The 25,233-nt window shown below is 40.1% G+C and overlaps 1 protein-coding gene across 1 annotated transcript in view; it reads left to right on the top strand.

Annotated features, from left to right (window-relative positions):
* Window positions 1-25,233, top strand: part of HLCS (holocarboxylase synthetase) — a gene marked incomplete at its 5' end in the record, with an annotated part of 119,614 nt that overhangs the window by 92,318 nt on the left and 2,063 nt on the right. The window contains 3 exons of the mRNA XM_084265037.1: window positions 16,595-16,662; window positions 17,680-17,840; window positions 20,948-21,062. Of these exons, the coding sequence (XP_084121163.1) occupies window positions 16,595-16,662; window positions 17,680-17,840; window positions 20,948-21,062 (344 nt within the window). The remainder of the gene's footprint in view (window positions 1-16,594; window positions 16,663-17,679; window positions 17,841-20,947; window positions 21,063-25,233) is intronic.

Below are 25,233 nucleotides of genomic sequence, written 5' to 3'. Positions count from 1 at the left end.
AGTAGTGACTGTCTAGACAGATCAAATTGATTTTATCTAATAATTGTAGAATGAAACCAAAGATTTATCCATTCCTTGCTGCAATTGTGAATATTCAAAACTACTAGAAGAGGGGGACGTTAATCAAAATTTCAGTGTTCCCCACACCCCACCTCACCCCACTTGAGTGGCATGATGTTTTTCTTATCAAGTGCAGACTGACACTGACAGTTTATCCTATTCAGTTTCTTGATTCTTTCCTGTTATAAAAATCATAATATTAATACTAAAATTATATACTTTACTATGTAAATTATGCCTAAACTGAACTCTGCCATGTCAATGCCATCCTCGTAGGATAGCCCAACACATAGCCCCAACTAACACTGGGGTAGGAGGAGAATGCTTGTCAGGGCTGCAGAGCTTTTGTGGCAACAGAAACTTAATCCCAGTTTGTCTGGGAAAGAGGCAGCCATGCGAACAGCTGTGTTTCATGAGGCCTCATGGCAAACTGCCTCGCAGATAATGTTTGCACTGAATTGCAAGACAACCAAAACCATCAAAATGTAGTCCAGAGATGTTAGTCAGCCATGCAAATAACGTTGCGTTCGTATGGGAAGGCATATCTGTAATTATGTATTACTTCTTTCAAGTCCTTCTATTTACTGTGAATGCTGTTTAACTGGATTGTCAAAATTTTTCACTAGAAAAGGCCTGTGGGATTTTATCAATGTGCACGTGCACTGGCAACAAAAGGGGGGCTGAGGGACTAACTTCCTCTGACTGCAAAACTTTTTATTTTCAGTTTCTAGAATGAGTTAGGTGTTCTGTGTTTATGTACACCTACAGAGTACTAGAAGCATTTTTGGATTTACTTGTCATAGGGACTGTTGCACCTGGAAAGAACTGCTTAAGTTACAGTTTGCTTAATGGACAGTGTTTTTCTGCTGTCACATTTTGTGTTTTACGATCTCCTTTCTAAAATTCAGTCATCTTTTCTTTGTGGAAGTATGAATACAAGGAAACCCAATTACAGGAACTCTCCAATAACAAAAAATAAATGTTTGTGTTAGAGGAGGGATAGAATGCGATAAATAATCAAAGACGTATTTTATGTTAACTTCCACAAGTTTTAAAAAAGCTTTTAATATTGAGAACTTGCCAATGTGTTTAATAATTTTGGAAGCTACCTTGCTTTATCTGACACTGGAATAGCTGGTATGTTTTGTCACTTGAGGGAAGAAATATTTTTACTGTTAAAAAGATTTTATAGGAGCTTTTAAAAATGGATAGTCACATGCATAATTCATTTTAAAATTAAAATTCACTAGTTGGCAGTAAGCAAATGTAACTTGACAATATCCAGCCGTTCAGTTGCTGCATTAGATGTGAATGTTTTGGTCTATTAAAAAACCCCCCCACAACATCTTTTCATCTTTTGTTGTTGCTAAACCAATGAGAATTTCCAGGTAGAGTCGCACTGTCATTATGTGCCTCATACTTTAAGTTTGAGAGTTAGGCTCCCTTTGTTGTATTTGGCTTGCAGTGCTGCATGTCTCAGCTTTCAGGATCTGTAGAACAACAAAAAAAAAAACCCTACTGGAGAACTATGTTCTTCCCTGTGTATTGACAGAGGTCTGTTTGATCATGTCTGCATTTGATTTCGGAGTGAATGTTCCATTTCTTGATGCCTAAGAGTATCTGATGTGTAAAAGTATTCTGGCTGAGTTGAGCACTTAGCACTTATCTTGCCTGTTAGTAAACTTCGGGCTCTGCTTACGTTCTGATGTATAGCCGTGGAATTAATGTAACACTTCTGCAACTTGATATCTGAAATGTTTTAGTCTCTATACATGGGAAATGCCCCCAGAATTCCACAAAATCTTTGTGTTTATGATCTGATCGTGTTTATGCTAAGAACCCATATGTTGAGTGATAGGCAAGTCATTTGCTGGCCTGAAAAGGGAGTTCTTTCTGTCTGTTCTGCTAGTACTAGTGGGAATTTTGTATGTGAGAGAGAATCCTTTCCCCATGGTGGAAGGACTGCAAAGATAAAACATGTGCCTGAGCCATGTATTTTACCTGTACTTGCCCTCGTCAGCCTACAATGTGTAAACTCCAGCCCTATTTGAACTTCTCTTGCTGACCCATTTGAGCAACCTGATGATGGCTCAGAAACTGGAAGTTACACAAGCACAAAATGATGGTTCCTGACCCAGAGCTCACAAAGTATGAATGAGAAAAAGACCTACAGGGACAGCGTGACTGACCATGGGATGTTGGATTGAATGATAGTGGAAAGGGTCTCAAAAGTGAACACAAGGTGCTTATATTTGTGGCAGTAGATAAGTCATCCCATAAATGAAAACAAGGGTTATAGGAAGATGAATTGTACAGGTTTCTTCTGGATGGATAGGAATATAGTGTTCTGTTATGTTAGTCTTACATCCATAGTTGAAAAGTCAAAATTATTTATGGAGTACTTGCTGAAAAAGCCAGTTTTTAAAAGAGCACCTGAAAGGAAAAGATTTTCCTCACCTTATTCTTTCTCAGTTATACTCAACACTAAATATATTGTGAAAGGTGGAAGAGACAGCTGCAAGCACTTGACATTTACAACTGCAACTTTATTAATTCTGTGAAGAGTTTCTTGTTAAAATTCTGTTAGTGGAGAAAGGGAAAGGCGATAATTTTTTCTTCAGTGATCTTTCTCCTTTTAGATGCTTAACTCCTTAGTATCACAGCTGAAGTTTTTAAACGCCCTTCTTAAAACTAAGACCCATGTGGAGTGTGCATTACCAACAATCTTCCAGTTCTTAAAGCAGGTTATGCCCTGTGGGATCTTGCTTTATCCAAAACCTGTGATCATTTACAGAATCGGTTTGCCTGTTCCATTAGAGCTTCTTGGGCTTGGGAAATAGCTCTGACTTCCAAAAAGCCGAATTTTTGCCTAGGGGAAATGTATGTTTACCATGAGTGCTCAGAGAGAGTGAAAAGTAGTTCCCTAAAATCACTTTATCTGAGCCAATATACCAGTTATGCAATTGCTTGTTACTTTTTCTTGGAACAAAGAAATTTAAAAGCTACGGCTTCTCTTTTAACTACAGCACAAAGACCTGTATAATTGACTTGCTTGTTTCCATTTCTGCTGTTATTTGTAGTTGTTCCTATCTTAGGCATGGCTTAGTTTAATCTGCTTTGGGCATAGTGGATGGCATCTAAAAGGTTGTTGAAGATCACAGTTATTCATCTCGCTGCTTGGAGCATTACCGTCACAGATCGTGTTTCCATCGTCAGGTGTGTGTATCTGAGAAGACTGTGCTTTTCTGGTTTCACTCAAGCAATATTCACACATTGTGTGGCATGTTGTGTTGATTCACTTACTAGGCCAGGCTGCTGAGCTTTGTATCTGCCAATGCTTTGGCGCAACTCAGTCATACTCATTGATAATTTGGATGAGATGAGTGAGGGTATGCTTATTAAAAACTAAACACTGTAGGGAGGAGCTGTAAGGTTTTAGGAAGATAGGTTTCAATCTCTAAACAATCTTGATGAATCAAAGAATAGCATGAAATGAACAGGATGCAGCTCCTCATGGGTAAGTGTAACAGAGTAGTAATCAAATGCAAATTGTTAAATGAAGACTGGATATCAGCATTCAACAGAAGTTCTGGAGGTCTGAGTCAGCAGTTGAGTATAGGTTTAAAAAAGAAGTCTTACTGTTGCAACGAAGATGGTGAGGACTGAGGGTGAAACTCAAAAGTGCTTTAAGATGTGTAATGTGTAAAACGTATGGAGTAATCCTTCCAGTTCTACTCAGCGTTGGGAGTGCTTAACTGGCATTATCGGTCCCGTTTTCAGCACTAGGCTTCAGAAGGTGGGGATTTGCTGGGCACAGGACAAAGCAGAGAAACGGGTATAGATCAGAGTCTAGGAAACATGACTCCTTAGACAGGGAGAGTAGGATATTTCAAAAACAGTGTTTCTTTCATCAAAAGAAGACAAGACTGGTGTAAAGAAACCTTTACTCATGTGAATGGTCCCTTATGGAAAGAAAATGAATAAGCATTTCTCTATTTTCAGAGGATGTGGGACAACCTTTTAATGCAGAACTACAGATGCAGTAATTTTTCCTTCACAATTGCTAAAGAAAGGTAGTCTACCTAAGTAAGCTTTCATTACTCTGTTATTGTAAGTTTTTATGCATGCTACAGAGGAAGTTTTATGACACATAGAAGAGGAAGGGATAAAGACTTAGCTGGCACTTGAGTTTCTCTCCAGCACCCTGTGTCTCTGTGTGAAATTGTGCCTCCAATTGTAGCTGTCAGCATTGGCCTGTTGTTAGCGCAGGGTTTCAGCTCACTTCAGGCAGCTGTGATTCACTGTGCCCTGATTACAATTCAGGGTGCTGGGAGATACCCTGCTGCTGGTGGGGTGGAATTTTACTTCACACAAACTTTCTAACAACTGATTTTTTTCTTCCACATTGCATTCATTTTATTAATTACTATTTCTGACCCTTTTTGTGTAATGCCGGGTTTATGTCAGTGATGATGCTTCCCACTTAAGATATTCCTCCTAGTGCATATTTTTCCTTTCTCAGAGCCAAAGGAATTGTTTTCTGCAGACCACCCTAACTTTGGATAAAACATTACTCTTTCATTTAAAAGAAAATATCACCACGTCTGCCTCACGGTTTTCAGCTTGCTTAGTGCTAAGTACTGCTGAAAGTCGTATCATATAACTAATCCTCCAAGTCTTCCTCCTCCTCTTTGATGCTTGCTTCTATTGCATGTGATCCAAATGGTTCTGCTCATTCACTTACAAGCCCAGAACACCTCTGCCAAGGCTTCACATTTGAGCTTTAGTACAACTCAGTTCTAGTGTCAGGATCTGCTGAACACCTGCTTTGTAGAAATGTGTCAGCAAAGCTGAGTGAGGAAGCTTGTTTTCTACCACCATATTTGCTTCTACTTTGCAGCTAAATGCGCAAAAAATGTCTGTCAGGAGGTTCAGAAATTATTTATGAGAGATTTCAACTATTATTCTGTGAGTAGTGATTATGTATCTGACGAGCAAATGCAAGAATGGCATGCCATCAAACACAGTCACTGAGAGCTGGGCAACGAGACTTGTGACCAGATCCTGGCTGTTGAGATGCTGCAGCAGAGTAGCACTGCTGCAGAAATGGGTGAGAGGGAGGAATGGCAGGGGGTGAGCCATCCTGCAGATTTTGTTGGTCTCCATACAAGAAAGTAGAAATACTCTTTACAGTGATACACAGTTTTGACGTTACATGTGTGGTATTTGCAAGCGGTTCCTGAGCTTCCTAAGGTAATGTGAGAATGAAAGGCATGTTTTCTTTGACAATATTTGGTCTATTCGGACATCATCATCCACAGTGTGCAACTGTCAGTGGTCATTGCTCAGAAAAGCGGCAGGAGGCCAAGATCCAAGTATAGATTTACCCAGGGACCTGTATGGCATCTTGCCCCCTAGCAATTGCTGCTCAAGCAGCAGGCATGATCTGGATGCACAATTCAGGATGGTGTTGCAGTCCTCCCCACTCAACTCCTTCCAGTTCAGGGCTCTATCCATCCACCCACCTCTCAACAGTAAGAGGTATTTGTACATATTGTGTTGTTTTAAACTGGGCATTCCTTTGAACTGTAGTGGAAGGTGTCCCTGCCGGTGGCAGGCAGGCTGGAATTGACGGATCTTTGAGGTCCCTTCCAATGCAAAACATTCTGTGATTCTGTGATTCTAACTTTACAAGAGTAGGAAGTTTCTGCTTTTCTTGCATATGAAAAATTTGAAGTACTGAGCTACATGGGGACCCTTGGGTTTTCTCCTACCCACCCTGACAAAGAGAATCCACTGTTTCACCATTTGAGTATCAGCTACATTTTGTTATTGAGCCTGTGGTTAAAGTCTACATTATGATGACTGTTTCTGGAGTCTACAGAGGATGCTGTGGCCAGCATAAAGTAACTTCCTTATTTTGAAATCCATTCTTAATCACCCATGAAATTAACTATTTGAGTCTGCCTTCAAGTTGGCACAGTCTAATAGTAGGGGTTTTAAAAATATTTAACAACATATTTGGAAACAGAACTTTTCTGTTCTTTATTTATGTGTTTTTGGATGTTGGCTCTTGCATGAGAAAAGTGCTGTATGCTTTAATACTGAATTTAGAAATCTTGTGGTTTCTGTTGGCACTGTGAGGGAGAAGCTAGCGTAAGACTCCGGTGCTTGATGAGAGAATTTTTGTATTTTAATTATTAGACGTATGAATACAGAGCCAACTGAGTTCAGCTATTGTGTTTATTGCCCTTTTTTATTCACCATTAAAAAAAGCAATAATTTTTCTGGATTACTGTCTCTAACATGATCTGCAGCTTGAAATCAGAAAAAAAGCTGAAGTTTCAGCAGTTCTTTCTTCACACAGGGAACAAGAAATCCCAAGGAAATTCTATTTTAGGATGTTGAAGGTTAATATTCAGGATTTATAACCCAGCTCAGTGCTTCATTTCAAGGCAGCTCAACAATGAAGTAGAATTGCATATAGGATCTCGCGAAGGTTCTGCTTGGGATACCCCATGTTGCTGCTCTGGTTGATAGGCCAAGCTCCTCACCCAAATTGCATCCCCTATGAAGCATTGCATGGCTTAGTAAAGGAGAACCAGAAGCTGGATGGCAGACATAGCTTCTGGAGGAGATTCAGGCATGTGAAATCCCGGTTGTGATACCCTGGGTAGATACATTTGGAAGTTTAAATTATTCAAAACATCAGCATTTTCATATATTTAAAACAACTTGTGTGTTTGACTGGGCTGAAAATACTGCAGATGAAGTCTTTAGTATTTTAAAGGAAAAATGATGTTATTTCAGACCACTTAATAATTCCTCCTCCTCTTAGAGAACAGTAACTTTTCTGAATCTATATTCTATGAAAAAATATGTATATGGTAAATATCTAAGTCTAATAATGCCTTTTAAAAACTAATTCTAAACTTTATAGTTATCTAAACAAACTAATTCAGATTATAAGTAAAATTTTAGAGCTAAATTGTAATTTTCTAAGAATTTCTTATGTTTTACATGGCTCTCACTGGAACTCTTTATTTAAACAGAAAAATACCTTTATTTCCAGATTCACCTTGAATTTATCCTTTTGCACTAATGCTTTACATTGCACTTAAGAAATGACTAGATGCTATACATTTTGGGGTTTTTAATAGAGAAGGAATAAAAAATCCTGATGATTTTGTCTGTGGGAGTTTTGCAGTTAAACTCTGGGCTTATTGACATAGAAGGAATGCAGTGCATTTGATAGCTTTTGCAAAGCAAAAAGATGTTGGTAATACTTCTGTCAGAGATTTCCAGTGCTTAATGGAAAAAAAGACACGCAAATAAAATAATTGTGCTTTACATACCGGTTTATGAAGTCATAGTTACTTTATAATAGTTGTAACACCTGGGCAAAATTACGAAGATTTGATTTAATGCCAAGTAAAATGTCAAATTTCCATCTTCATGGCCATGCTTGTAGCACACATTGTACAGTGTAACCCCTATCATAGAAATAAGAATATGAACAAGCATTCACAACTTACAAGGAGGTCTCTGTGCGTGTTTAAATTACATGGCAAGAGGGGCATATAGGAATTTTAAAATTGTGACTCAGATCCTAATTGGTTTTCACATTAAAATATTTTTCAGAAACAGTGTTAAACTAACTGACAGGTTCCCCAAAGGTAAAATCTTATCTATAGACCACAAGAAATGTCACAATGTAAAAATAATCACAGAACCACAAAATCATTAAGGTTGGAAAAGGCTTCCAAGATCATCATCTTGTGCCTCCCTTGGCACAACTTGCAGCCATTCCCTCTTGTCCTATCACTACTTATCTGCAAGAAGAGGCTGACCCCCAGCTCACCACAACCTATTTTCAGGTAGCTGTAGAGAGCAACAAGGTCTCCCTGGAGCCTCCTTCTCCAGCCTAAACAGTCCCAGTTCCCTCAGCCACTCCATGTAAAACCTGTGTTCCAGACCCTTCACCAGGTTCGCTTCCCTTCTCTGGACACGCTCCAGGGGCCCAAAACTGAACATTTAAGGTGCAGCCTCACCAGAGCTGAGTACAGGGGGATGATCACCTCCCTGGTTCTGCTGACTGTACTTATTCCTGATACAAACCAGTATGTTGTTGGCCTTCTTGGCCACCTGGGCACACTGCTGGCTCATGTTCAGGCAGCACTCCCAGGTCCTTTTCCTCTGTACAGCTTTCCAGCCACCCTGCCCCAAGCCTGTAGCATTGCCTGGGGTTGTTATGACCAAATTGCAGGACCCAACACTTGCCATGTTGAACTTCATCCCATTGGCCTTTGACCGTCAATTCAACCTGCCCAGGTCCCTCTAGAGAGCCTTCATACCCTCCAGCAGATCAACACTTCCCCCCAACTTGGTGTTGTCTGCAACCTTACTGAGGGTGTGCTCAATTCCCTCATCCAAATCATCAATAAAGATATGAAAGAGGATGGGCCCACCAGTACAGACCCCTGGGGGACACCAGTTGTGACACCTCTTCTTTTAGTGTAGAAAAACTACTGAGTGTACCTTTAGAAAGAGGAAAAAAAAATAAAATTGATTTTCAGTTAGCATTGATTAGGAAGACTAGAAATTTGCTATGTCCTTAGGTTGATATCAACAACCACATTATCATTCTCATAAACCACCAGGGCCTAAATTTGGAGCACAGTACATGTTATGGACGTAAAAGAAACAGAAGCAATTCACAGAGGAAAATTCAAAGGATATTTGAGTATTCTCCTAACTGTAAATTACAGCTGTGATTTTAAGTATGACTGGTTTTGATGAAACTTTCAATAGTAAAGGGATAAAGAAAAAAACTATGGACCTAAGGAAAAGAAATGTTATTGCTAATTTTTTAGGTCTTCTACAGTTACTTAGTAAGGAACAGATTTATTTTTTTTTAAATGCTTTAATTTTCCCAGTTAGCAGTGGAAACTTCGGTGTAGGATCTGGGGAGGGCAGCTAGTTTGTGCTCACATAGAATTCTTTTTCATGCTCACTTTAATTTACACGGTATGTCCAGTGTCTTTTCTTCTACATTACCCTTACCAGTTTGAGTGGCTACTTGGGAATAACTTCATCACTTCTGGAGTAGAAAGTGGCAACTATTTAACACCCTGTATGATTTAAGACAGGAAATGAAGTGCTGTCTTAGTAAATTGCAGAGAAATTTTCATAAGGAAATGTAATTACCCAGGCTAGAAATTGGCCAGATCAGCTTAAAACTGCTGCGTACGCAAAAAGTCCTCGGATTGCTGTTGTATCTTAGGGGTGACTTTAAGTAATGTGTGAACCCAGAAGCACAGTGGATTGCTGCTGAGATCCAAGTGCTCGCGATGCCTCGCGCTGTGAGGCAGTGAATCCCCTGATGATTTAAAATGGATTTGCCACCGTACGGAAACGCTGGTATTTCTTGCTGTGTTGTATGGGGTTATTTCAAGGTTTCCCTCTCAGATAGTGACCAAACTTGTACTCTCTTATCTAATGAAGAGTGATGAAAGTACTGTAAAAAGTGACATCACTACAGGGTGCATTGATCTGTATGTTCTAGATATTTTATAGCATCCGTACTCTGCTTTACTTTGGACAAGAGTGGTTAGATCTGGTTTTGATCAATATGTTTAAAACTTTTTATTCAACTCTGAAGATTCTATTCTTAGCATGTTATGATAAATATGTTTCACTGCATTCCAATAACTATTCTCTTTCTTAAATTTTGGCACTGGAGTTCTTGAGTTCTTTCTTTTTCCTTTTATTTTTCTTTTTTTTTTCTCTTTTCTTTTTTTATATTAAATCTGTTTCGTTTCCATTTGTCATGTGTTAACTTTTCAGCATGCTACAGGTAGCTTTTTCAAATAAAGGAAGGTCATTAATTTAAACGATTACTTATTGTAGGGGGAAAAAATGTTCCAAACAGTAGAGGTTTTTGCTTTTCAAATTAAAAATCGACACAACTTAAACTCCTAAACTCTCCTCACATCTCCCTTGGAAACTCCCTGCTTTACTGTAACTTTGTGGTCTTGATGATATTCACAGAGAAGCTGATTTACTGAATAAAGAAGTTCTTTAAGTTTTCAGTTTTGGAACATTACCAGTGTGTCTGAACCCAGGTTTCAAATTTTACTGGCATTTTGTTGGCAAACCAATTTTTTGGAGTCCTTTCTTATTTGGGTATGTTTCCTGACACCTTTGGCTGTATGGTACTGTGTTTAAAAATTCTCTTTTTCTTTTTTTAAGAGGAAAAGCCTATAAACATATACAAAGGACTAATTATAAAATATCTGGTATAAAAATAGAGAGACAAGAAAATTACCAGCTGAAAAATGCAGTGAGCAGAAAAAAATGAGCATTTAATGCTAGAGTTGTACCCTGCCTGTGCAGCGGGCCTGATTCTCAAAGCAGTTCCTTAAGCAAAGCATGCACTATTCTGGGGCCATAATACGGTGATTTAAATCAAGCTTAAGTACATGGGTGGTAAGAAAGAGGTGATTTAGTCTTCCCTTCTGGCCACTGGCCTCTCTTACTGTTGCTTGCCTTTTGCCAACAGCAGTTTTCATTTATGGTGAGCCAGATCAGAGCATTGATCCAGCTGAAAAATAACCGGCATGACTTTCCCCTGCTTAAAGTCTTCCTATATATTGTAGTTTTGCTGAAACTATATTGCTGGTGGTGTGCTGCTCTCAAAGACTAACCAACTAGCCCAAGTTTATGTAAGTTCCTAACCTATGTCATTCACGGTATCAATAGATTATTCCTTGCTGAAAATGCCATGAGTAGTATAGGACAAGCCTCTTTTTGTAGTATTTATTGACGTAAGGTACAAGCAACCAGCAGTCTGAGGTTCCAGTGCTTTTTCAGTTTTCCACAAGTCTGGGACATTGTAATCCCTTAACACTTTTTCTCACTGAAGTAGGACTTTAATGTACATAAGGACTTCAAAGAGAATTTGACACTAAATGGTCCTTTCTATACTAACATTGCTACAGGGAAACCCACTATAAAGTGAAATAAGCTATGAAATTTTGCAATAGAACAGAAGAGCGTATTCATGTAATAGTGTATTCTGGCACATATTTTACCTGCTGGATATAAGCAAAGTTATAACAGTGCAGAGCGGTAAGATTCCTATCATTTAAATAAGCCTCAGCAGGATTAACAGTTTAGGTGTTCTTCTACCTGTCTCAACTGTGGGAGCCACTTTCGGGGCCTGCACATTGCACCTGGTTATGTATAAAATATTGCATGGAAACTGGAAGATGGATAAAATTAAATATTTAGGCTAGTAAGAGAGTGTGAGAATTACTTGAATCTAGGCTCTTGCTTGGAATAGGGGATTCCAGTGAACAGCCTTTGGGCTAAATTGCTAATGCAGTATTTAGGAGCCAATTTCTGACAGACTTCAACCAAATTTCAAGGACAACTAAAAATACCAGAGATAGCAATTTTCTGTACATTTCCTGCAGTTAAAGAATCATTCAGATTGGAAGTGATCTCTGGAGGTCTCCAGTCCAACCTTGTCCTATTAATCAGGGACAACAATGAATTCATATCAACTTGCTCAATTTTTTCCCCACTAGATCCTGAAAACCTCCAAGAACATAAATACTCCGCAGCCTTTCTTGGCATCTTATTCCAGTGCTTAGTTATCCCCATAGTTCAGCATTATTCACAGACTTGATTAATGTGCATTCCATTTCCTACTGCAGGTCATTGGTTAAGATGTTAAGATATTAAATAATATAGCCTTAGGATAAACCCCTTGAGGAATTAGAGTTTTCAGCCTACAGATAGGGTACAAACCATACTTTTCAATCCCAGAATAATTTTTTGCTCATCTGGTAGTTCATCCATCTAGACCACAATGGTCAAACTTGGATACAAAGGTGCTGTGAAAGACCATCCTGAAGATGATTGTGACATTTGCCCTTCTCCATTCGTCTGGGATTTCCCCTAATCTCCGTGACCATGATGATAGAAAACAGTCTTGATGTGCCATCAGCCAGGTCTCTCAGCACTCTCATGTGCATCCCATCTGCTCTCAAGAGATTTGTAAGATCAATCATTTTCTCCTGTTGGTATTCCCTCCTTCCTGTGAACCCTGTCTGTAATTGTAAAAGCTTGGGAGACCTTGTTGGTGAAGACCAGGGCAAAGAACACATTGAGTAACCCAGCCTTATGTGTATCTGCTGTTGGGTTTTTTTGCCTGACTCAGCTGAGAACCTGTATTTTCCTTGTTTATTCCTGCATGTATCAGTAGAAGTTCCTGTTGCCACATTTCTTGGAAGATTTCATTCTTCAATCTCTAGTATAGCTGACCTTCAGCTTTCCTAAAATTATTCTTGCTTTTCTGGACAATGCCTCTGCATTTCTCCTTGTAGCATTTCTCCTTGCTTCCATCTTTTTTTACAGTACAGTCTTTTTACAGTCACAAATTCCCTTTTCAGCCAAACTAGACTCCTTCCTCATCTCTTATTTTCCTTAGTATTGTGACAGGCCATTATTTTTTCTGTGGGAGGTTGTCTTTAAAGGCCAGGTCTGTTGAGCTCCCTTGCCCTTCAGAGCTGCCTCTTATAAGATCCCATCTGTCAGGTCCCTGAATAAACTGAATTTTCCTCTCTTGGAACCCAGGGTTTGTACTCTGTTACTTGCCTTCCACATTCTTCTCAGCATCCTGAACAGCATTGGATCACGGTTGCTATGGCCAAAGGTGCCACAGATTACCACCTCCCCAATCAGTTCTCCCTTGTTTGTAGCAGAACAAGTCAACAGCTCCAGTTGGTCTGCTATTTGTATTATGAGTTTGTCCCTAGCATCCCCTACAAGTCAGATGGATTGCTTTTATCCCACTTTGTTTGCCTTTTAGCAGATACCAGGATATAGGAGGCTCCCATAGGAATCGGGATCTGTGTTTTGCAAATGACCTAAAGCTGCTCAAAAAGACTTTTCCATTTCCTCCTTCTGATTAGGTGATTTGTAACAGAATCCCACTGTGGTGTCACTCATGACTTCTCTGATCATGGCCCACCAGCTCTCCGTCTACTGCCTGTTTTATGGAAGACCTCCACATCTTTGAGCTCCTTCAAGTATTCATGTTCTCATTACAACAGACTTCCCAGTAGCAGGTGGAGGCCCAGAACAGGGCTGCCACCAGGGAGTCTGCAGCGTGGACTCGAGTGTTACCTGTTCTGCAGCCAGCGTGCAGGCCATTGGCAGGCCGTTCAGCACACAGAGCTTGGAATCAGGCACAACATTGTGCAGCTGAGGGCTATGAAAGGGAGATGGAAGGCAGTGGTGGAGAGTTTAGGAAAGATATTAGTAGACATGCTGCTCATTTTCAAATTGAACATAAGACACAAACAGTGGAGTTAAAGTAGTAAAGCAAATGTTTAGGGCATCATGTTGTCCAAAAAAATACAAGAAACTGATCAGAAGGCTTGTTCCTTTCCATTTGACTAAAAATGAAAAGTTTTGTAATGTTGCTTTTATAATACTCTATAAACAAGCTATTTGAGAGTGAGTTTTTCAGACAAGGAACTTGCAGTGAAGGGAGAAATCTGTTCATAACTTACCCTCTTGTGCCCAGGTATTTTAACATCTGGAATGTAATGCTGCCTGTTGTAATACCTCTGCAATACTGTAACACAGCAGGATGCATTAATGAGAGGTTGAACCTTAAACCCACGACATCAATGAAATTTATAGTTGTCAGGCCATTAACCACAAAAACTATGCTTGAATAATGTTTCAATTCCCATTTTACGTTCATGTAGGAAGAGAAGTCATTGTGTTGACTGGCCACAAAGACAGAATCCTCCTTAGACCTGAAATTTGTATAAACCAATTAAGTATTGTTTATTACTCTTTGACAGCATGCATAGTATGCCCTACAGGGTGGGCAGAATGTATTTGTATAAAAAATTGTGCTAGAATCTCTTGCTTAATATTTCAGCTGATTTAATGTTCTTGAATACTAAAAGTGCCTTGCTCACGTTTGGGAAAATACCACAAAAATGCTCAAAGCAGAAAAGAAAAATTTACATAAATTCCATTATCATCTTTATGGTCATATAGGTGCCATCTGATATTCTCCCTGGTGGGTAAATTTGTCTTCAGACATTTCATGTTTCCTTACTGTTGTATCTTAGTGTAGCCTTTTGACTTAATACGTGGAGAAAGTTAAAGAGCACAAAAAAGAACGGAGAATTTCTTGAAGGCAAAAATTTTGGGGGAAGATGTGGTGAGCACTGTGATTAAGTCATTCAGCAGAAAAACGAAATCTTTAAATCTGCAACTGATTAAGTTGAAAGAAAAGAAGGGAAGTCAATATATTAAAAAATGCACGTACAGTTACTCTTTCTGGTTAGGAAAATCCAAGTTGTTTCTCCCAGAAAAAAACCTAACAAGCACATAGAATTTACAAAGCTCTGAAGTTTCGGGGGGTGGTGGTTGTGTGGGGTTTTTTGTTATTGTAGGCTTCACGGTAATTCCAGCACAACCTCAGGAAGTAGTAAAAATAAATCTATCTGTCTCTTGCTGTATCAGTCTGGCTATTTACTACTTCCCCACATTGCATCCGTTAAAGAATTTCTTCAAGGCCCTTAAAAGTACAAACTCAATCTCTGCACTTCATATGTTGTTACCTGCTGCTAGGCCTCTAACAGCTACATTCATATGTTCTGTTAATCACCTCTCTTTGTTCTAGAAGCCAGTGTTTTGGATTCATGATTAACTTTTTTTACTTGCTCTGATTATTGTCCTCCTATCATGGAGGACAATACTTTTATTTTACCTATCTAAAAATAAATGTGTAAATGGAGAAGAAATCAGTGTCTTTCAACAAGGCCTGTAACGTCTTCCTAACTGTACTTCCAAATGTAAATTAGATTTTCATGTTGCAAAACCATGAATTTGGTGTTGTAACCAAAGTCGTGCTGTTCCCAGAAGACAGGACTGAAGCCTCATGGGCATAAAGACCTACAGAGGATTTTCCCCTAGGTGCCAGCTTAAGAAGTAGTGTATTTTTAATGTTAAAGGTTGGTGGTATATAGGTGATCCTGATTTCAGAGTGTAATCCATAGGGGCCAAAGAAAGTATTATCGAGCTGCATTTCATAGGATCTGGAAGGGGACTGGGCAAGAGATCTTCTGGCTATTGCTCTGTGACAATATATCACTGATTCAGGAGTAATGTGGGAAGAACAGAGCCTGTTATGACTTCTGTCAGTTTGGGTTCAAGTATTTCAAATTAGTGAAGTCCTTTGTGGCCCAGATTTTGCTTAGGCCCTCCAGTAAACTCTCATTTTGATCATCATGAAAACAAGTCAGCCATTTTGAAATCTGGGGTGCCCTACTAGCATTTTGCTACCTAAGCAGCAGCCCCAAGAGTTAGTGATGCTTTGCTTTTCAACCTGCGAAGCAAGAGGGATGGATAGTTCCTCAGCTCGGCCTGCCCAAAGTCTGTGAGTGGCAGAGGGACACTTCTGCTTGCAGATGGTATCTGCTGCCCAGTGATACTTGCTTGATAGCAGATCTGGAAGCACCTCTCATAAGTATCTGAGATCCAGAGGAAATAAGTTTGAATGGTGGTCTTTGCTCCAGGAATGGGACTCTCTGCACTCCAAGACAAGATCGCTTTTATACGAATGAAGAATGTGGTATTTGTGCCCATGTTAGAAGTGGCTTTGTAGGCTATCGATCACTTTCTGGGTTTACCTTCCTGGACACATGTTGAATATCTGCTTTATCTGCTAAATAGTCTTCCTGAAAATGTGAAATGGAAGAGGATCGTAGTATTGTCCAGACCTGTTTTAAAGTGGCTTGAACGAAGTTCTCACAGTAGGGTTTTTTTCCTTCCATTTTTCAAGTCTAGCACTGACTCATTTGGTGGTGTTAAAGTGCACTTTCTACTTATCCCCAGAGGAAAGTTAGTATTCTTTTAGGTGAAACTATTTTAAAAGCAGAACACAAGCCTAAAATAAGCCAGTGTTCTCTAGAGTTCTCAGAAGGTGTAGATTTATTTACTGTAGTTAAATCATAATTAGTTCTCAGGGGATAGTGTATCTTTTAAACTGCTTTATTGCCACCATATTGGTTTTCTAAATAATCAGAAACTGCTGCTCTTATATTTTGTAGTATGAACAAAAATTTGCTGTAAGTAGAAACAAATGTCTAGAATTGCTAGTTGTCACTTACTGAAGATAGTGACACGCAGAAAATAAGCCCTTCAAGCAAACGCGGAGAAATACAAAACGTATGTTATCAGAAGGCACCTTAAATGAACTATGGCTGTAACTTTTCCCAGCGTAATAGATACAGTAATGTTTTACATGATCATTTTTCAGTTAATCTTTTTCTAATATTCTAATGCTTTTTGGTCAAGAATAAATGTTAACTGAAAACAGATAAATGGTAGTGCAATGTTAACGTAAAATATTACCTGATATTTAAGCCTAGATTTTCATGAATGTAGCTTAGTGTTCCAGCTGATAAGTATGGGTTGGGTTTTTTTTCCTAATTGGCAGGTTAATGTTCGAGTTGCCTGAGGAGATGGGTTTAATAGCAATTGCTGTTCGACAAACACAAGGGAAAGGTGAGTAAATTTCTTTCTAGTGCTAATAACTTTATGTTAACCATATGAAACAGGACTTTTTAATGTCACCTAGCTGCCTTAAATGTACATTCTGAGTATTTTTTTATTATATAATCTATAGAATATTATTGTCCTCTTTTCCTCCCACTTGAACTGTGGGTTCAAACTCAAAACCTAAGTTGCTAGAGACCAAAGTAAACATTTTCAGGATGTTTGGTGGCTTTTGCAGAAATGATTTAGTGGTCTTCTAGTTTCTGCCAAAAAGTTTCTCAAGCCAAGGAAACTGCCATCACTACATTTAGTGTAATACAAGGCAGACTTCCAAGTCAAAAAGTCTTTTTTGACTTAACTGGTACAAGACTGGATCTTGAGTTGCTCTGAGATAGAGGTTTCTCGAGTTTGCAGGACCTGCTTGAACTGTCACATGAGTTTTCACAATCTTGCAGATAAATACGAGCAAGTTCTGTCTCTTTCCCAGGAAGGAGCTAGCGCTGATTTCAAGCCACATTCATTTTGTTAGAAGAACACAGTATCCATCCTAATAAACTCTTCTGAGCACAGATCTTCATGATTAGATCTTCATATTACTTGGCTTTCGGTACAGACCTAGTTTGTGGCAAGTTGCTTCCCAATATGGGTAAATTTCCAGATGCACATGGAGCATCTTCACAGATACTTCACAGATACTCTTCACTTAAACAAAGCAAGACTTTTTGAAATGTGTATGTTGCTGGATACTGGGAAAATCCTGGAAGCAAGCCATTGAGGACATTCTAGGAAATTGAACAGCAGCATGCACTTTAAACAACTTACTGTTTCTGTAAAGAAGCAGCTGAGCACTATAATCATTTTTCTTTCAAAATTAGTTTGAAAACTCCATTAGAGGAGTTAGGGTAGATTTTTGGATGGATGCAATCAAATTGTTGTATTTTGTAATTGTCTCTATTAACAAAATGATCTGTTTCATAAATATTTTTGTCTTGAGTTGAAGTTAACGTTTTTTCTCTCCCTCCCCAGGCCGTGGTAGCAATGTTTGGCTCAGTCCTGTGGGCTGCGCGCTATCCACTTTACATATCACCATTCCTCAACATTCCAACCTGGGCCAGAGGATTCCTTTTATTCAACACTTGGTGTCCCTGGCAGTGGTAGAGGCAGTTAGATCAATACCAGGATATGAGGTATCTCCTTCTAATTTATTTCAAAATTCCTGTTTTCATTAAATTCAGGGTTTTAACTGTCTCCTATGCATAGAATGACTGAATGCATAATGTAGTTCTTCAGCACTAATATGGTGGTAAACTTAGCCTTTCATACAAGGTTGATTATTTATGCGGTTCAAGAAATCTAGTATACATGTGATGAATACTGGCTTTTATTGAGCTGATTAAGTATACTGCACTCATTTCACTCATAATCTCATGAAACTTAAGACTTGGTCTTCAGCAGTAAAGCAAACCGTCAATTTTGTTTGTCTAACAATTGAGTTAATTTGTTTTGATTTTGAAGGAGCTGGGGAAGAGGGAGGAGGGGAAAATGAATAAAACTGACAAATCCTTGTCTGCTTTTTTGTTGGTGCTGTTTCAGTGGCCACTTTATCCCTTCTAAAGGATTTTTCCAACCCTTGTTTAAGGTTGAAAACTGATTTCTAAAGCAAGAACTTAGGAGAATTGCTCTCAAGAGGGAATCAAGTGTCCTGTCATCAGTATTAAAATGAAGAACCAGTCTTCTTCATCACCTCATATATCTCCTTTTTAATGTTACCATTTCCTAATATTTGCTAACTATAAAACTTTGGTATTTTACAGAAGTAGTTAACTAAAGCATATGTTTCCTATATTACAGAAAATCAATGACTTATACACATTTACACATGAACTTTATTATAGTGGCACCCAGTAGCTTTGCTGTAGTTTAGGGTCTGTCAGCCTTTCTATTAAAACCTTCTAACTTCAGTGCTTCATAACTTGACTATAAAAACAAAATGCTTCGGGCTAAAATTTGCAATATAAAATATTTGGCTAGGGTGAATAATTTAACCATTTAAAATAGAAGGGACGAGAGTTACTTCCATAAAATATGAGTCTGACTGGGGAAGGAGTTAATTTATGAATGGAGGTCGTTTTGCTTCTGTACACCTACCCTGCTGGACTGGGCCATTTTTTATTGTATTCTGTTTGAGAGGAAAAAGGTGACCGAAGTATTAAACATTAACATGAAAATAGGAGGTATCAACAAGACACGTACCCTACGTAGCACGTGTACAATACACAGCTTGCTATGGCCAAGACAGCTCCTGAACTGCTTGTAATAGGACATTCACCCTGGACAAGGGGTGAAACCAATTTTAAGTGTCTAGACTCAAATACACAAGGCAAGGAAATTCGAGGATTTATCGGGAGCTCGGTGCTGACACTTCCCCCGTAAGCTTCGGTAACGCGGGGCTTTACTTTGTGTCAGATGAACAGTCGCAGCCGACAGAAGCTGCAAACAGGGGGCTGGCTGAGCTGTGGGGGAGGTTTCATTCGCTCCTCCAAACTTCTGTATCTCTGTGGATGCATGTAAGAATCTCAGTAATACTTTAACACACTCTAGAGCTATTTCCATGCCCAAAGTCCCTTTCAGGACGTCCATTCAGAAACCTGAAATATCTCTGTCTCAGTTTATCGGCCAGGCATCATTTTTTTAGGATTGACACAAATGTTGACTGTGCTAAGCAGGCAGCAGCCAAAACCTTTGTTCTGCATCCTCAGGAAGAAAATCTGACTGCTCCAATTGGAAGTTTTATTGGCAGATGTTAGTGTAAAATAAGCGCAAATGGGCCTTGTATCAGGAGAATGCTTCGCTTTCCCGGTCTGGGAACAGACCACCTCTCTCTAGTAAGTGCAGGCAAGAACACATCTTGTTTCCAGCATATTTTGTGACACCCATTGTTCCTTTCACACACCAATAGGTGTGCAGTACTTTGTCTGCTGTGTAGTTTACATCATGAGAACACTGTTGTAGCCCCCCTTCCTCCCCCAGAACCCGGCCACGTAAAACTACAACAAACACCCAGATGATTCTATGATTCTGTGACTTGGTGGCTCTCCATGCTTGCTGTCACTGAAGTTGCAGAGCTGGTGTCTGGTGTCACACAGGTGAATGTTTTCCTTAAGTGGTATCTACTGAAAAACTCTATCAAGATCCCTTCACATGGATAGTACTGTTTAACTGTGTCATACTTCACATGTCTCAAGAGTCTTCTGTAAGTCTTTTCCCAGTGCGAAGAGTCAAGTTGTTTTCCATAATGAATATGAATTGGTGATACGGTCTCTGAGAATGCTTTGATAGCAAAATCAGGTAGTATTTCTTGTCAGTGTACGTGTAATGGACTCCTCTCTGGCCTTTAAATCTGTCAGGAAAGTAGACATGGACCCAGGTGCAGTTTTCACACATCCTGTAAAGGGATTTCATAATCTACAATAGGAGGGAATGCGACTCTTGTAGTCCTGGAGCACCTCCCATAATTTGCCCCTGGGGATACAGTCATATGCAGTTTTTCAAACTACAGGAAGCACATTTGCTTTCTTTTTGTGTTTAAGTAGCCGGTGCAAAGTTCAGTTCAGTTCTGTGGTTCCAACAAAAACTCCTCTATTGCGCTGGAACGGTGTCACACAGCACAGTTTGTGTTTCCAGCTCCACGGTGTTGCTTGAGCGTAGCTGCCGAAAGCATGAATATAGTTAGGACATTACTGAAGTATTTACATAGTTGTGAACTGGAATTTCTCCTGTCTGCTAAATTTCCTTTCTGAAATTCAAGATGTCATTGTCTCCTTGTCTGGTTTCTGCAAGGACCCGCACATACAATGTATCAGCAGTGAGCCACAGGGGCTGCATCTTTCTTGAAGAGATCTTACAATAAGCGCTCGTGGATGAAGGAAATTAATTCTATAAAACTTCACAGTTTTGGGACTGGAAAATCTCTAGAATCTTCAGTCCCCTTTTGGCCACTGTAAGCCTTCATTATCTGACATAATTGGGGGATATTTTTTTTTTTTTAATAAATAGACAGCTTTGTCTGATGTCTGCCAGGCTCCTTACTAACCATGTAACCACCTTTCTGTAGTTATTTTTCTGTAACGTTTGTGGAGCACTTCAATATCTTCTCTTATGAAGAGCAGCTGACACTATCACATTGGGGGTGGCAAAGTAGCACAGAAAATGTACAATAAGGGTTGGTGAATGTGTTATTACAATTAGTATCAAAGAGCAGGGTGTTTCTAAATGCATGGTTTTGTTTCTTTAGGATATTGATCTACGAGTGAAATGGCCAAATGATATTTACTACAGCGATCTTATGAAGCTTGGTGGGGTTCTGGTAAACTCTACGCTGATTGAAACAACATTTCATGTGCTTATTGGTAAATGTCTAGTTTTAAACTTTTCAATACTTTTTTTCCTGAAGAAATCTGTTATTAATGTCTTCATGAGTTCAAATGATAAGGGCAAGAACAATGACAGCAGGCATAAGGAAATAAAGCACAGTATTAAATCAAAAGGAAGCACAAAAAGTAAATGTTTTCATTCTTCTTCATAATTCCATATGTTTGACAAGGAAAATGTAAATGCAAGCATTGAGGCTGATGTAGTGGAGTTCAAAGAAAGAGCATTACAGGAGAGTGGGAAAATATGTCTGTGATCTATTGCAAAAATAGGAGAATATGCTGGAAAATGTATCAGGTTTTATTTTATTTTATTCTTTCAACATGACAAATAATTGAGTAAAGAGCATGCCTTTTAAGCCAGGAGAAAAAGAACTATGTACACACAGTAATGTTTTCATTTCTCCTTTTGTCCATTTGAAATCCATTCGTAACTTGTTTCTGTTGATACCTTTCTAGGAACTGGAATATTGCTAGTGAAGCAGCAGTGAAGTGATGCTTTGATTAATTAGTCACTTTCTTTAGTTCTCTCAACAAGTAGAATTTGCAAAGTAGTTGGTCAGGCTGAGTCAGGGAGCGAGGAGTGGCAGTCTCTGTGCTCGCTGTGAAGACGAGCAGTCTGCCTGTTCCAGAAAGGTGGCACAGCCACTCTCAGAAAGGCTGAATGTGTATTTTCCAACAAGTCCCACTCCTGTAACAGGGGAAAACATTTGGTATGCAAACAAGTACTGTGATATTTTTGGCATTTAAAATCTGATAATCATCCTGCTATTCCTTAAGGAAAAATTTTCCCCCCAACCAGCATCAGCACAGGTCTGTCAGTGTCCTGGTTCCAGCCAGCTCACCTGTGCTGGCTGCTTGGGGAGGTTAACTCTGGCCTGGCCAGAACCAGGACAGTCAGACACACTTAGAAACCTGCCAGCAGAGCTCTAGGCTCTGATTCTAAAAATAATTATCACCACTGTCAAAAAAATTAAATCAAGGGTCCTTAGAAAGCCTAAAAGGTTAAAGAAGATGATGATAAGGCTTGGTTTATATTTGAATGTAGCACAGTAGGTAAGTACCTTGCAAAGAGAGTGTGGGCATTATATCCCTTCTGTCAGGGCTCTGTAACTGCCAAGGTGCAAACAAGCAGCCCAGCTGAAGCAGAGTCATCACCTCGTTCTGTGAGACATGCGCAGCCGTTCACGTCTCTCTTCAGTTGTTATACCCTCATTTCGGAAATAACCTACGTGTACAGAGTTGCAGTTGCACTGAGACACTTAAAAAGTCTCTCTGTGCCCCATCAACCATTTACTGCTTCCATATGTTTTTCCAGAGTCTGTTCTGGTTAACAGAAGAAAAGCAAAATTTACTCCTAAAATAGTTTGTCTCATCAAACGCAAATGGGAGCTTTCCGATGCTTTCTCTCTGATATCCATAGGAGTCATCTTGGTGGTGAAAGCTCTGCATATATACAGAGATCATAGAATACCAGTTTGGAAGGGGCTCCAAGGATCATCTGGTCCAACCTTTCTTTGGGAACAGCTCTGTCTAGACAAAAGCACGGTCCAGCCAAGATGGCGCAGCACCCCATCCTGCTGAACCGTTAAAGTGTCCAATGTGGGGAATCCACCACTTCCCTGAGGAGATTATTCCAATGGCTGATGGTTCCCACTGTGAAAAAATTTCCTCCAGAGTCCAATCAGATTCTCCTCAGAGTAACACGTACCCGTTGCTACTCATCTATTCCACATGGCTCCTTGTGAAAAGGGAGTCTCCATCTTCTTTGTAGCCACCCTCTAAGTACTAGAACACAGTGATGAAGTCTCCGCTAAGTCTTCTTTTCTCAAGGCTGAACAAACCCAGTTCTCTTGGCCTTTCCTCAGATGGCAGGCTACCCAGTCCTTTGGTCATCTTCATGGCCCTCCTCTGGACCCTCTCCAGCCTGTCCACGTCTTTCCTGTACAGTGGTGACCGAAACTGAATGCAGTATTGCAGGTGTGGCCTGACAAGCACCGAGCAGAGTGGGATATAGATTTCTTTACCTCTGCTGGTGATGGTGTTGTTGATGCAACCCAGTACCCTGTTGGCAGTCTGCAGCACACTGATACTGAGCTGCCTGTGCACGGTGACTCCCAGGTCACCTTCCACAGAGCTACTCCCCAGACAGGTGGATCCCAGCCTGTGCTGCTCTCCAGGATTGTTTTCCCAGGTGCAAGATCTTGCACTGGTCCTTACCGAACTTCACAAGGTTCTTGTTAACCCACTCGTCCAGTCTATCCAGGTCATCCTGCAGGGTAGAACCTTCACTTCCAAAGTGTCCACTTCCCCACTCAGTTTGATATCATCAGCAAATTCTATCAGGATGCAGTTCATCCCATTATCCACATCACTTAGGAGGCTACTAAACATATTGGGGCCCAGTACTGATCCCTGGGGAACCCCTCCTGTGATGGGTCACCAGCTTGAAAAAGAGTTATTTGCCACCACTGTCTGGGTGCAGCCTGTCAGCCAGTTCCCCATCACCACACAGACCACTTGTCTAGACCACAAGGCATCAAAAACGTACATTTTCATCAACTGTCCTTCACCTGGAAACTTCTCAGGTTGAAGCTTACTTGCTACATACTAGTCCAAGGATCTTTTCCATCATTTCAGTGATGTATGTCACAGAGCAGCAGGGGTGACTTACAGCATCTAACTTCTCATACTAGTAGTAGCGATGAGATCAAACTTCTGCAACGGGAAAGGTCAGCCAAGTGCATCACTCCCTTTCTACAGACATGCAGATGTCTTTCCCAGACCTCACTGTTCACATGGCCCTCGTGAAAAATATCCCATATGTGAGGGAAATGATCAAAACTGAAGATCATCTGCATGGTTTCAGTGCTCTGAGAAGTACCTCAGAAGAATAAGGCGAGAAGCCCGCCTTGTCACCCACACTGTGTGCTCAAGGCCGCCCCGATGATGCAGTTCGTGTGCGTATCTTTAAATATTTTTTTTTAAAGTTGGGGGTTTTTAAGACTTTTAGGACTTTTGAGAGAAGAGTTCTGCAGAAGAACATACTTCATTAATGTAGGGGCCAAACTGAGGACAGATACAGGTAGCAAAACACAAGTGGAATGCAAGGGACAGCCAATGTGTTCGACCTGCAGAAGCTCTGCCTGCTTCTGTGTTGCAGCTAAGGCATGACCAAGCAGTGCACAGATGCTGAAGGCAAGGCTAGCTCTAGAACTGGAAGATGCATTAGCCACATCAGCACACTGCAAGGACAGTGTTTATTTTTCAGTCTCCTCACATGGGCAATGTGGGGATGGCCTAAGAGTCCTGAGCATCTGATGTTTTTCAAATTAACTGGCTACATTTTTTGCCACCATGTTTATACCTAGATGCTTCTGCCTCAGCTGAGCTCATCATCTCATTATGTCTTGTGTCTGTTTCAATTTTTGGGTTGCTAAGTGGTCATCTCCATAGATAGAAGCCAGGGTGCCCCGAGCTTGCAGGCGGACTTGAAGGCCCAACAGTACCCATCATAGCTCAATGCCCACGGTCACTCCCTCTTCCCTTGTACCATTTCCAAGTGTGAACAGCAGAGTTGGGATCTGTTGGCATGGCACATGGTATTTTCCAGTTCATTTTCCTTTGCCTCTTTCCAGTAATACATTTCTCCTCATTTCCATAGGACCAGTGTATGGGTACCAGTATCACCAGGGCTTTTTTGCACATTTTCTCTGCCCAGTTAAAAGTCAAAAAATCCTTTCCTTCTCCTCATAGTTAACACAAGTTGGTTCCATCCATGAATAGTGTCATTAATAGTAAATTTACAAAACAGTGTGTCTGGGCCTTCTTGGAGGTGTATCATGCCTAAACCTGATTGACAGGCTGGGATTTTATCCCAAACATCCGAGGAAAGAAAAATCCAAATTTCTATGAGAAAAAAAATAAACAGGTAATACAAGATATTTCTTTACATCCCTCAAAGCCTGTTTCAGCAGACTGCAGAAAGGGCCCCGAGAGCCGTAGCTAAATGAGAAGGGCGTTCTGCCAACGCTACTCTAGCTGGAGAAATCTCAGGGAGAGACTTGAGGCTTCTCAAGGATGGTCTGTGGGAAGGTAGATTAAGCAAACTGGGGTCTTACATGGCAAAGTTAAATTTTCTGGGCTTTTC

Source organism: Gallinula chloropus (assembly GCF_964237585.1).
Source record: "Gallinula chloropus genome assembly, chromosome: 1".
NCBI lineage: Eukaryota > Metazoa > Chordata > Aves > Gruiformes > Rallidae > Gallinula > Gallinula chloropus.
This window is presented reverse-complemented; position numbering and strand designations above follow the sequence as displayed.